The sequence below is a fragment of the Eptatretus burgeri genome, chromosome 11 (assembly GCF_056783735.1).
Source record: "Eptatretus burgeri isolate ZD-2024b chromosome 11, Ebu_testis_v1, whole genome shotgun sequence".
Taxonomy (NCBI): domain Eukaryota; kingdom Metazoa; phylum Chordata; class Myxini; order Myxiniformes; family Myxinidae; genus Eptatretus; species Eptatretus burgeri.
In genome coordinates, this window is record NC_140971.1 from 99203669 (window position 1) to 99217809 (window position 14141).

Genomic DNA, 14141 nt, shown 5'->3' on the forward strand with positions numbered 1-14141 from the left:
TGTAGTAGTGGACCAGCCAAGCCAAACAGCCACGTCATTCAGACCGTTTCCCGGATTCCTGAACCCCACCACCCCGAAGCGCCCATCGCACAATACCAGGGTCTGTTTAGCAATGTACGACCCAGAGACAACCCAAAGGGTGTGCGGACCATGCAGGAGTGTGGACGAAGGGGGTGCGGACCATGTCAGAGTGTAATCAACGGACAAGGAATGGTCTGGAGACTTGGACAGAAAGCGAGCTAAGGAAGATTCTCCATCGAAAGGTCTTCATTCTTATCACACCACGACGACCTTTTCGTGGAAAGTCCCTTTGGTACATTACCCCGGCATTCAAATCACGTGACATCAAGGTGGATAATGTGGCGAATCCACAATGAAGGTCAAGGACCACCAATGAGCGATGACCAACTAGCTAAACTAGCATAACGAGAGTGGAAGGGGGTGAGATCGAACGATCACAGAGGGGGGAGCCGGGCGACGGTGGAGAACCAGTCACATGGCGACCAACAAGGACTAAAAAGTGACCGCAGGAGACCGAGACAGGTGAGCACCGGAGAAAAGTGTAGGTGGGGGGGGTGACCGGAGAAAGGTGGAGGTGGGGTGGTGCCCAGAGAAAGGTGGAGGTGGGGGGGTGACCGGAGAAAGGTGGAGGTGGGGGAGGGGTGACCAGAAGCGGCTTTTTGCGGAGGGGGGCGGGAGCCCACCAAAAATGGCGCCCGTGATCGTGCGACGGCATACCTGCGATAACAAACACTGACACATCGTGTGAATCCTTCAGCTGCTTTATCTTGGTCCCGGGTGCGGCCCAAGCTGTGGACCGTCCGCCTGAGTGCGGCCCAAGTTGTAATGAGACCTTTACGCCCCGAACATGTCCCGTCCGCCTCGTCTGACAGACACGACCGCTGAGATTCACGAGTTCCACAAGATAAACGTCTCGGTTTGTTTTCGTACAAGGAAAGAGCTCTGAGTGGGCGTGGTTAAAATGTCGACTGGTGGGCGTGGCTTTGGGCGGGACACGTGGTTTTGGGCGGGGCACGTGGTTTTGGGCGGGGCACGTGGTTTTGGGCGGGGCACGTGGTTTTGGGCGGGGCACGTGGTTTTGGGCGGGGCACGTGGTTAACTTCACTGAGATTTGTAACTTGCGTCACAACGTGTGTCCGTCATCATGAAACATTAAACTGGTCCAGGTAATCTTTCCCAATGGAAATGGTGATCGTGAACGGAGTTTGAATATCATGACATAAAAAGACGAAAATTTAAAGAGTTAAACAACATGAAGGATCAGTCAAGATGAGCTGTATAAATATAACTAACTAGTGACGAGGTGATTAACCTTATCGTTTCCTTCATTCCTTAAACCGAGACACGAGAGAAGCTCCATCGTGTCATTCCCACCAATTGGGGGTTCCGTGTACCGCCGTGTACCACCGTGTCTCACCGTGTACCGCCGTGTATCACCATGTACCACCGTGTATCGCCGTGTAACGCCGTGTCTCACCGTGTACCGCTGTGTATCGCCGTGTATCGCCGTGTACCGCCGTGTCTCACCGTGTATCACCATGTACCACCGTGTATCGCCGTGTACCGCCGTGTATCACCGTGTACCGCCGTGTATCACCGTGTACCGCCGTGTATCACCATGTACCACCGTGTACCGCCGTGTCTCACCGTGTACCGCCGTGTCTCACCGTGTACCGCCGTGTCTCACCGTGTACCGCCGTGTCTCACCGTGTACCCTTCCCTCTCAAACTATTCCAGTCATTTTCCTTCAGAAAACTGAGCACACAATTTGATTGTTTTGACAATATCGTATTATTTGGCCTTTCGCAAATCGTTACCGGTTATCCCTCCCTGTCTTTCCCCTTAAGTACATAATATGTAGATGGCTCTCACACTGTCATCATTACGGGGGGGGGGTGGGTGGGGGAGCAGGGCTTCCAATCAAATCATTGTTACACAGAAATGCTCCAATGACAAAAATCGACTTCCCATCCGTGTAATGGTTGTTGTGTTCATGTTGTGGGGAGAGAGAGAGAGAGAGAGAGAGAGAGAGAGAGAGAGACATAGAGACATAGAGACATAGAGAGAGAGAGAGAGAGAGAGAGAGAGAGAGAGAGAGAGAGAGAGAGAGAGAGAGAGAGAGAGAGAGAGAGAGAGAGAGAGAGAGAGAGAGAGAGAGAGAGAGAGAGAGAGAGAGAGAGAGAGAGAGAGAGAGAGAGAGAGAGAGAGAGAGAGAGAGAGAGAGAGAGAGAGAGAGAGAGAGAGAGAGAGAGAGAGAGAGAGAGAGAGAGAGAGAGAGAGAGAGAGAGAGAGAGAGAGAGAGAGAGAGAGAGAGAGAGAGAGAGAGAGAGAGAGAGAGAGAGAGAGAGAGAGAGAGAGAGAGAGAGAGAGAGAGAGAGAGAGAGAGAGAGAGAGAGAGAGAGAGAGAGAGAGAGAGAGAGAGAGAGAGAGAGAGAGAGAGAGAGAGAGAGAGAGAGAGAGAGAGAGAGAGAGAGAGAGAGAGAGAGAGAGAGAGAGAGAGAGAGAGAGAGAGAGAGAGAGAGAGAGAGAGAGAGAGAGAGAGAGAGAGAGAGAGAGAGAGAGAGAGAGAGAGAGAGAGAGAGAGAGAGAGAGAGAGAGAGAGAGAGAGAGAGAGAGAGAGAGAGAGAGAGAGAGAGAGAGAGAGAGAGAGAGAGAGAGAGAGAGAGAGAGAGAGAGAGAGAGAGAGAGAGAGAGAGAGAGAGAGAGAGAGAGAGAGAGAGAGAGAGAGAGAGAGAGAGAGAGAGAGAGAGAGAGAGAGAGAGAGAGACATAGAGACATAGAGACATAGAGAGATAGAGAGATAGAGACATAGAGACATAGAGACATAGAGAGAGAGAGAGAGAGAGAGAGAGAGAGAGAGAGAGAGAGAGAGAGAGAGAGAGAGAGAGAGAGAGAGAGAGAGAGAGAGAGAGAGAGAGAGAGAGAGAGAGAGAGAGAGAGAGAGAGAGAGAGAGAGAGAGAGAGAGAGAGAGAGAGAGAGAGAGAGAGAGAGAGAGAGAGAGAGAGAGAGAGAGAGAGAGAGAGAGAGAGAGAGAGAGAGAGAGAGAGAGAGAGAGAGAGAGAGAGAGAGAGAGAGAGAGAGAGAGAGGTCATGGACGAGACATGATTCCCCCACCAATCCTTCAAATGCGGAGCCTCCTCGAGGTTCGTGCGTGACCCCCTGCAAAACTTCCTGTGGGGGGCCCTTTCTATCTGAGGGCTAATAATATGGTGACAGATGTTCAGGCGAATAATCGATTCATGCCTCGACCCCGGAGGGGGTTCGTGAACTATTAGAACTGTCTGTGTGTCTGTGTGTCTGTGTGTCTGTGTGTCTGTGTGTCTGTGTGTCCGTGTGTCTGTCTGGGCTAAGCCTGGACCGATTGTAAACAAACTCGGTGGGATAGTAGAGTGGGTCAACCAAAGTGTGATACGTCACCAACAATGACCTCAGTCAAACATCATCAGAGGGTGAGAAATCACATTTCTAACAATGACTGGAATTCATCATGGGAGAAAGAAGTGATTATTACCTCCACCACCGAAGGTGAACGAGGTTATGTTTTCACCCCTGTTTGTCTGTCTGTTTGTTTGTTTGTGTACAGGATATCTCAAAAAAGTTGTGGACAGTTTCGAATGAACCTTGGTGGACACGTTCGGTGTGTGTGACAAGGACAAATTGATTCGATTTTGGTGAATATCCAAATCCGGATCTGGATATGAGATTTATTTAATTTTTAAAGTGATTCTTCACCATTGAGAGAGGGCCAAAAAGGATATAGTACTGTATTCTGGAGAGCATGGTATTTCAAACATGTATTGGGCCCGATATGTTCTCGTGGATCAGGTATTACGTGGTAGAGGTATGCGCTCCACCGAGTACCCTTCCAGCTATGTATGAAGTCGCATTTTCCCAGACAATGACGTCACGTGACGTTTACACATAAAATTAAATAACTGTAATAAAAACTAAAAAATACATTCTCCTGTATGACGAATCAAATCTGACAAGAATTGAATGTGAGGTCCGACTGGGATACCACATGAAAAATTTAACCTTAAAAAAATAAATAAAAAATCACAATGACCAAAAAACCTGAACATTTAAAAAATCTTCATCTTAGAAACAGAGCTAGATCAATCCTTCAAAATTATTTTCTGGAACCTTCTTAAAACCCCAGTCAATCGCCAAAATAAAATGACGAGCGAGTGGAGAAATTCCAACATGAAAAATGACGTCATTTATTCAAATTTCACGATGGAAAAAGCAAATTCAAATCATGTAATTTCTGAATACAGTTTGTGTATGCTCATAATTTTGTCAATAATGACCCGATCTGTGATCACTAACAAATTGGGCACAGATGGAGCATCGACCGCACAGACAAAAATCACTAATTCCTACAATTACAGATCAAAGGTAATAACTCGAGAACAGAACGATGTGAATGTCATATCACTCCAAAAGGTGCTCAACAAGATAATTATTTTGGCAGGATGGTAATGTGGTCAAAATATCATCAAAGACACACACACACACACACACACACACACACACACACACACACACACACACACACACACACACACACACACACACACACACACACACACACACTGTCATCATATTTCAAACGTTGTCCCAAGTCCTTAATTGAGATGATGGCCAGGTGTAACAGCCTGTCCTGTGACGGTGTAGAGCACAAGTTGCTCTTTATGAACTTCAGCTTTGAGAACGAGCGTTCTGCAGACTCAATGGTTACTGGCATCGTCAGCAAAACCCTCAGAGCCACGGACGTTTGGATGTGTCCATCACGGCAGTTTTTAGTTTTATTGCTCACTGTTTCAAGTGGATAACATCGAAGAAAGACAAAAATATATAATAGTTCACAGAAGTAGAAAACAAACAACAACCTCCACTACAAAAAACTGTGCTATGAAAGGTCCATTTTTTGCATGCTTTACCATCTTTCATCCTCATCGACATTTGCAGAAAGATATGAAATGTGTTTGTGCAGTGCAACATGATGTCTTTTGATTAAACCCATCAGTGGACTGATTGGCAGCCGATAAGCGTGCAGGGCTAGTGTTATTGTAAAAAAAATCAATGTTGCACAACTGGACTTTCAAGATGCTTTTACAACATTGCAAGCTGATGTGGGTGGCCCCTCTTTGTGGGTGGCCCCATTCAGCTGTGGGCGCCGAACGGAGGCCGGATGCGATATCAACGTACAATACATGGAAACTGGTACAGGAAAAGAACACGTGACTCATTGTGCTTGGGTCATGTGAACATTTCCACATTAATATGTATACAGACTACAGTGATTGAGAATACCTAATTAACTAACATCATCTATTGCCAGTGATTGATAATATCTAAATAACTAACTTCATCAAGATACAGTAATTGATAACACCTAATTAACTAACTTCATCTATCTCCAGTAATTGATAATATCTAATTAACTAACTTCATCGATATACAGTGATTGATAATACCTGATTCATTAACTTCATCAATATACAGTAATTGATAATACCTGAATAACTAACTTCATCTACATACAGTAATTGATAATACCTAATTAACTAACTTCATCAATATACAATGATTGATAACACCTGATTCATTAACTTCATCTATATACAGTAATTGATAATACCTAATTAACTGACTTCATCGATATACAGTGATTGATAATACCTGATTCATTTACTTCATCAATATACAGTAAATGATAATACCTAAATAACTAACTTCATCGACATACAGTAACTGATAATACCAAATTAAATAACTTCATCTATAAACAGTAATTAATAATACCTAATTAACTACCTTCATCCATATACATTAATTGATAATACCTAATTAACTAACTTCATCTACATACAGTGCTTGATAACACCTAATTAACTAACTTCATCTATTTACAGTGCTTGATAATACCGAATTAACTGACTTCATCGATATCGTGATTGATAACGCCGAATTAACTAACTTTATTTAAATGCAGTGATTGGTAATACCTGATTCATTAACTTCATCAAAAAACAGTAATTCATAATACCTAAATAACTAACTTCATCTCCATACAGTAATTGATAATACCTAATTAACTGACTTCATCGATATACAGTGATTGATAATACCTGATTCATTAACTTCATCAATATACAGTAAATGATAATACCTAAATAACTAACTTCATCGACATACAGTAACTGATAATACCAAATTAAATAACTTCATCTATAAACAGTAATTAATAATACCTAATTAACTAACTTCATCTATATACATTAATTGATAATACCTAATTAACTAACTTCATCTACATACAATGCTTGATAACACCTAATTAACTAACTTCATCTATTTACAGTGCTTGATAATACCGAATTAACTGACTTCATCGATATCGTAATTGATAACGCCGAATTAACTAACTTTATTTAAATGCAGTGATTGGTAATACCTGACTCATTAACTTCATCAAGATACAGTAATTCATAATACCTAAATAACTAACTTCATCTCCATAGAGTAATTGATAATACCTAAATAACTAACTTCATCTACATACAGTAATTGATAATACATAATTAACTAGCTTCATCGATATACAGTGATTGATAACACCTGATTCATTAACTTCATCTAAATGCAGTAATTGATAATACCTAATTAACTAACTTCATCGATATACAGTGATTGATAATACCTGATTCATTAACTTCATCTAGATACAGTAATTGATAACACTGAACAACAAATTTCAAAAAATTTTTTTAACTGGAGATGTGTAAAGTGATTAAGACTAATTTGGGTACGCTGATTTCAAAAATCATAACCGTTTTGCTGTATCACGTCAGGATTTTCAGGAACAGAAATATTCCCATTGCCTAGAAGTCAGGATTTCAATAAAATTTACATATGTCTTTAACATGTCTATTTCGTACAATTGTTGTTAACTTGTGTTATATTTCTTTCTTTCAGATAAAGACGAGTAGGCGTTCCTGTACCAATCATCCTGACAACTTCTGTTATGTCTGTGGTCGGTATACCAAAAAAGATCAACAGCGAAGTATATCTACAGCAGTGAAAATGAAGGCCGCCTACTTTCACTACTTCGGGTGTAAGGTGGGGGACCAAGAACAGAGCTGGGCACCACACATCTGCTGCACAAGCTGTCACACAACCTTGACTCAGTGGTTGGTGGGCAAGCGCGCGAGCATGCCATTTGCGGTGCCCATGATATGGCGTGAGCCGCAGAATCATCATGATGATTGTTATTTCTGCTGCACAAGCATCGCCGGCTTCAACAAGAAAAATAAAGGTCACATCAAGTACGCTGACTGCGTCTCTGCTCGTAAACCTGTGCCTCATGATGACGAGAACCCCGTTCCAACACCTCCAGCTGATCAGAACATAGCTGTAAGCAGTGGTGAAGAGGATGGTGATGATGAACCTTTTGAACCCGACACTCAAGAATCACACCTTCTGAACCAGGGAGACTTAAATGATCTTGTAAGAGATCTCTCGCTGTCAAAGGCGAAGGCAGAGCTGCTTGGATCAAGGCTGCAGCAGTGGAATCTACTTGAACCTAACACCAAGATATCCTTGTTCAGAGCACGTCACAGAGACATGGCTGAGTTCTTTGAGATGGAAGACACGATGACATTCTGCAGTGACATCAACGGTCTGTTGAAAGAACTTGGGTGTGATCACAATCCTGCAGACTGGCGCCTCTTCATCGACTCAGGGAAGAACAGCTTGAAGGCTGTTTTGTTCCACAATGGCAACGAGAAACCATCAGTCCCACTGGCTCACGCGTTCGGCATGACAGAGACCTATGAGACTATGCGGCAGCTGCTTGATTCCATCAAGTACAATGACTTCAACTGGCACATCTGCGGAGACTTGAAAGTGGTGGCGCTGTTGTTAGGGCTGCAGTCAGGCTACACGAAATACATGTGCTTCCTTTGTCTCTGGGATAGCAGAGACGACAAGAATCACTGGACGAAGAAAGATTGGGAAGAGCGAAAAGAGCATGTACCTGGTCGACACAACGTGAAGCATGTCGCCCTTGTCGACCCAGCCAAGGTTTTCCTTCCACCACTCCACATAAAGCTCGGCTTGATGAAAAGTTTTGTACGGGCAATGGATCTGAATGGGTGTGGGTTTTTATACCTCAAGGAAAATTTTGGCAACACCTTGTCGGAGGCCAAGATCAAGGCTGGTGTCTTTGTTGGACCGCAAATCTGACAGATTATGAAGGACGAAACTTTTCCGACAACTCTAAACCCCAAAGAGCTGGCAGCGTGGAGGAGCTTCAAAGCTGTGACGGACAACTTCTTGGGGAACGAGCGTGCGGACAACTATGAAGAAATAGTGCAGCAGCTGCTGGAGTCCTTCAGGAAACTTGGCTCCAGGATGTCCCTGAAAATCCATTTCCTACACCAGCACCTGAACTTCTTCCCTGACAACTTGGGAGCAGTCTCGGACGAGCACGGCGAGCGATTCCACCAAGAGATTTCACTCATGGAGACGCGTTACCAAGGGCGGCACAAACCGAACATGATGGGCGATTTCTGCTGGTTCCTGCATCGTGAAACTGACACAGAGCAGCACAAACGCAAAGCCAAATGCCTAAAGCATTTTTAATTACATTCTAGTGGAGTTTTTCTGTAATTTCTATAATTTTGAAGCATTCATGATGAAATAAATTAATAAATGAATTTTTGTAAATTTCATTGAAATCCTGACTTCTAGGCAATGGGAATATTTCTGTTACTGAAAATCCTGACGTGATACAGGAAAACGGTTATGATTTTTGAAATCAGCGTACCCAAATTAGTCTAAATCACTTTACACATCTCCAGTAAAAAAATTTTGTTGTTCAGTGTAATACCTAAATAACTAACTTCATCTACATACAGTAATTGATAATACATAATTAACTAACTTCATCGATATACAGTGATTGATAAAACCTCATTCATTAACTTCATCTATATGCAGTAATTGATAAAACCTAAATAACTAACTTCATCTACATTCAGTAATTCATAATACCTAATTAACTAACTTCATCTATGTACAGTAATTGATAATACCTGATCAACTAACTTCATTGATATAGTGATTGATAACACCTGATTAATTAACTTCATCTATACACAGTAATTGATAAAACCTAAATAACTAACTTAATCTACATACAGTAACTGATAATACCTAATTAACTAACTTCATCTGTATACAGTAATTGATAACACCTAATTAACTAACTTCATCTATATACATTAATCGATAACACCTAATTAACTAACTTCATCTACATACAGTGCTTGATAACACCTAATTAACTAACTTCATCCATATACAGTGCTTGATAATACCAAATTAACTAACTTCATCTATATAGTGATTGATAACACCGAATTAACTAACTTTATCTATATATAGTGATTGGTAATACTGTTACGGATCTGGAAGCCATATGCATTCAAACATACAGATGTCCCAAGAGTCAGTTATTCCATTAAGTACATGTGAGACAGGTCCCTTCCTTTTGACTCGTGGGAGAATCAAAGGTGTGCGTTGCGATGTCCTTTTAGGTAGGTTATTACATCCAACGAACCATCCAACGAACCCTCCAACGATCATCCAACAGACCATCCAACAACCAACCACGGTACCTTCCAGCGCTTGCAACCCTCGCCTCGCTGGCCACAGCATACTGGGCAAAAACGTCCAGTCCGCCGTTCCTTTGCGCTTCTACAAACGTTCCTTTTCAACGTTGGATCTTCCTCTTGATGAGTCCACACGCGTGTAGGGGGGTGGGGGGCGGGCCTCCGGTTTGGCTGAGGCCCCGCCCAGAAAGAGTGGACCCCATGAAGACCCTGTCCAATCGGGGCGGACGGTGACGTCTGTTTCACCGAGCCCCCGCTCCATTCGGGGAGGTCCATAAAAAGACGACACCATCCTCAGTCTAGAATGTGAGTTTTTTGGAGGAGTTGAGTTGGTTGGTGTGCATCGTGCGGTTTGAGCAGGAGTCTGGGGAGTTTGAGTGGAGTTCTGCATTTTACTGGCATTCGTTGGAGTTTTCCTGGGTCCCATCAACGACCCTGATCTCCACCCTAGGACTCAGACTGCTCTGCTCGGGTTCCTCCATGGGCACGAGCCCCAAGTGTGTGACTGTGGACCGAGCCGCACGACCAGTAGCAGGTGCCGCACCGCGGAGCACCCCCTCCCTTCAACGTGCAGGTACCCAAGCAAACTGCGACCCCCAGCTCATCTCTCCTTCTATGGCTGCGGAGGTCTTTGAATAAATCATCTGAGTGTGTGTCTGAGTGTGTGGGCCCGTCTTGTAAGTAGAAACTGTAAGTGTTTTTGAACATTGTAAATTCTTGCTTGTATATTCCGTGATAAGTCTTGCTCTGTGTCTTCTTTATTGTAAATAAATTACTGTAGAAATGTTCCCAATTTGTTTCCGTCCTTTCTTTCATTGGTCCAGCATGGTTCGGATCTGAGTTTCAACTCGCACCATCCGTCACCAGCTCAATGAAAGGGGGTTCTATGGTAGGAGGCCCAGGAGGACCCCACTGCTGAGAGAGGGAGGGGGGAGAGAGAGAGGGAGGGGGAAGAGAGAGAGAGGGAGGAGGAGAGAGAGGGAGGGGAGAGAGAGAGAGGGAGGGGGAGAGAGAGAGAGGGAGGGGGAGAGAGAGCGAGAGAGGGAGGGGGAGAGAGAGAGAGAGGGAGGGGGGAGAGAGAGAGAGGGAGGGGGAGAGAGAGAGAGAGAGGGAGGGGGAGAGAGAGAGAGGGAGGGGGAGAGAGAGAGGGAGGGGGAGAGAGAGAGAGAGGGAGGTGGAGAGAGAGAGGGAGGGGGGGGGAGAGAGAGAGAGAGGGAGGGCGAGAGAGAGAGAGAGGGGGGTCGAGAGAGAGAGAGAGGGAGGTCGAGAGAGAGAGAGAGGGAGGGGAGAGAGAGAGGGAGGGGGGAGAGAGAGAGAGAGAGAGAGAGAGGGAGGGGGAGAGAGAGAGAGAGAGAGAGAGAGAGGGAGGGGGAGGGAAAGAGAGGGAGGGGGAGGGAAAGAGAGGGAAAGAGAGGGAGGGAGGGGAGGGAAAGAGAGGGAGGGGAGGGAAAGAGAGGGAAAGAGAGGGAAAGAGAGAAAGAGAGGGAAAGAGAGGGAGGGGGAGGGAAAGAGAGGGAAAGAGAGGGAAAGAGAGGGAAAGAGAGGGAAAGAGAGGGAAAGAGAGGGAAAGAGAGGGAGAGAGAGAGAGAGAGAGAGAGGGAGAGAGAGGGAGAGAGAGGGAGAGAGAGGGAGAGAGAGGGAGAGAGAGGGAGAGAGAGGGAGAGAGAGGGAGAGAGAGGGAGAGAGAGGGAGAGAGAGGGAGAGAGAGGGAGAGAGAGGGAGAGAGAGAGAGGGAGAGAGAGGGAGAGAGAGGGAGAGAGAGAGGGAGGGAGAGGGAGGGAGGGAGAGGGAGGGAGAGGGAGGGAGAGGGAGAAGAGAGGGAAAGAGAGGGAAAGAGAGGGACAGAGAGGGAGAGAGAGGGAGAGAGAGGGAGAGGGAGGGAGAGGGAGGGAGAGGGAGGGAGAGGGAGGGAGAGGGAGGGAGAGGGAGAGGGAGGGAGAGGGAGAGGGAGGGAGAGGGAGGGAGAGGGAGGGAGAGGGAGGGAGAGGGAGGGAGAGGGAGGGAGGGGAGGGAGGGAGGGAGGGAGGGGGAGGGAGGGAGAGGGAGGGAGAGAGAGGGAGAGAGAGGGAGAGAGAGGGAGAGAGAGGGAGAGAAGCCCAACTGGAGTTTGCCAAAACACACCTGAACAAGCCAAAATCCTTTTGGGAGAATGTCGTATGGACAGAGGAGACCAAATTAGAGCTTTTTGTGAAAGCACATCATCTCTGTGGTTACAGAAAACAAAATGAATTCTTCAAAGAAAAGAATACCTTCTCTCCAGTCAAACAAGGAGGTTCAGTGATGTTTGGGGGTTGCTGTGCTGCCTCTGGTACTGGGTGCCTCGAGTGTGTGCACGGCATCATGAAATTAGGAGATTACCAAGGAGGCATTTTGGAGCGCAATGTTCAACCCAGTGTCAGAAAACTGGGTCTCCGTCAAAGGTTATGGGTCTTGCAGCAGGACAATGACCCCAAACACACTTCAAAAAGCACCCACGAATGGTTCATGACAAAACGCTGGACTGTTCTGCAGTGGACAGCAATGAGTCCAGATATAAATCCCATTGAATACCTGTCGGGAGATCTGAAAACAGCAGTTGGGAGAAAGCACCCTTCAAATCTGTGAGAACTGGAGCAGTTTGTACAATAACTGCCAGTAGAGAGGAGTAGGAAGCTCATTCATGGCTATAGGAGGCCCTTGACTGCAGTTATTTTGTCCAAAGCTTGTGATACCAAATATTAAGTCGAGGGTGTCATTAATTTTGCCAATGCCATTTCTTTTTATTTTCTGATTTAAAAAGATCTATTAAATTCCGAATCAAAAACAAAGGTTCTGTAACATTAACAGTGAAATAAAGAATTGTGGAGAACAAAATACTTTTGTCAATTTCAACTTATTTTTGGAGAAAATTGAGAATTATTTGAAAAAAGTGTGAGAGTGCCAATATTTTTGGCCACGACAGTAAGTTATTATTTCAGTGAAGGATAGGGAACCAAAGATATTCCATAGGGATTGGTTCATCCATAAACCAGAGAACATCAGTGAAGCATCCAAATGAGGAAGTTTAATTGGAAAGTATGAACTATTTTTGTAATGAATGTTGTTCATAAAAGAATAGATGACCTTTTCAATTGAATATTACTTCCCTGTCAGTCATCTTCTTACATCAAATAAAATGGACAATTATTGTAATTAATATATGGTGGAAATGACACTATTAGTGCCTATTGTTCTTGAATAGAAAAACTGTCAGAGTCAATTTTTGCCTAAAATGCATTTTTTTTTTCATAAACTTGTCATGACGCTTCTCTTTTAAACATGTGCATGATCGTTTCAGATCCTTTTATTTGTTTTGCCCACTGATGGCTCAAATGAAAAATGGTTGGAGAAGTATCTCAGTTATGCAGATCAGCTTTCTCTATTTTATTTTCCAAACGACTGCATTTTATTCACAAAATGTATGTAAGGCACCAACATTATGCCGTATAGATCACAATTAATCTTTTGCAAGTATAGACTCGGGTAATAGTCAACAGATACAAATGTGGATATATTCAGTAAAGTGGCATGTGCAAGTTAGTTAGTGCTAGTTATAGAGCAAACCTAATGTCTGGGTACAGCACACCATGGGCTGTATAATTTTTGTCAAGGATACCATTAACACTTACAATGTAAACGTGATGGTACAGCTAGCTCTATGGCAGCATCGAAAGGACATAATGCTCAAGATATCACCCCGTCAGTATCTCTACCATCGTAGCAGCTTTTACTGTCAAAGATGGCCATTCATTTATGATGTGAAAATGGAGTACCTGACTTATATGAACTTTGTTTATAGTGCTGGAGGTGCTGTCCTTCACATCAACCACACTCTAACATAGCAAGCAGTGAAATCTGGTGGCAAGGAACCTCCAAGAAGACCAGACCACTTGTTATTCATATGTATTTCCATACTGGATGAACCATTACCCCAGAAAACGATTTGCTAATCGACTCCCAACCAGATGCATATGAGCTTATTGCTAAGTCGACAGGCATTTGGAGTAAGGGAAACTTTTCACCTGGCCAAGGACTCAAACACACATCCTCCCAGATGCAAAGCAAGTGGACTATCCACCACATGATGGGAATGCTGTTACTGTATGACAGAGCAATTTTTACCACTACATTAAGCCTGGTGTTGGCTTAATGGTTAAGTTGGTTGCCTTAAGATCATCGGGTCTTGAGTTTGAGCCCCTGTTGTACTATTGAAATAATACTTCCAGAAAATGAAGCAACCAGCAGCCATAGGCCACATACGAAACAACAACTGCTCCATTGAGTCAATGATTCCAGTTTGTTTTTCTTCATCTTTGACCAGTCCATCCCTCCCCCCACCGCCCCCCCCAATCCCCACACAAAGTGGAATGCAAGAATCCACAAGAGAGGATAAAGGGTTCTGGTGTGAATGTGTGACATGA

The 14141-nt window shown here is 44.3% G+C and overlaps 1 protein-coding gene across 2 annotated transcripts in view; it reads right to left on the reverse strand.

The window, feature by feature from the left end:
• The window catches only part of LOC147017746 (serine incorporator 5-like), a 46317-nt gene extending 45330 nt beyond the window's left edge, over nt 1-987 (reverse strand). The window contains exon 1 of one of the 2 annotated variants that reach the window (XM_085847626.1): nt 739-987. In XM_085847626.1, coding sequence (XP_085703752.1) covers nt 739-762 — 24 coding nt within the window. In that variant the 5' untranslated portion in view covers nt 763-987. The remainder of the gene's footprint in view (nt 1-738) is intronic. The other variant, XM_085847627.1, reaches the window with a different exon arrangement.
• Nucleotides 988-14141: the final 13154 nt, after the last annotated feature.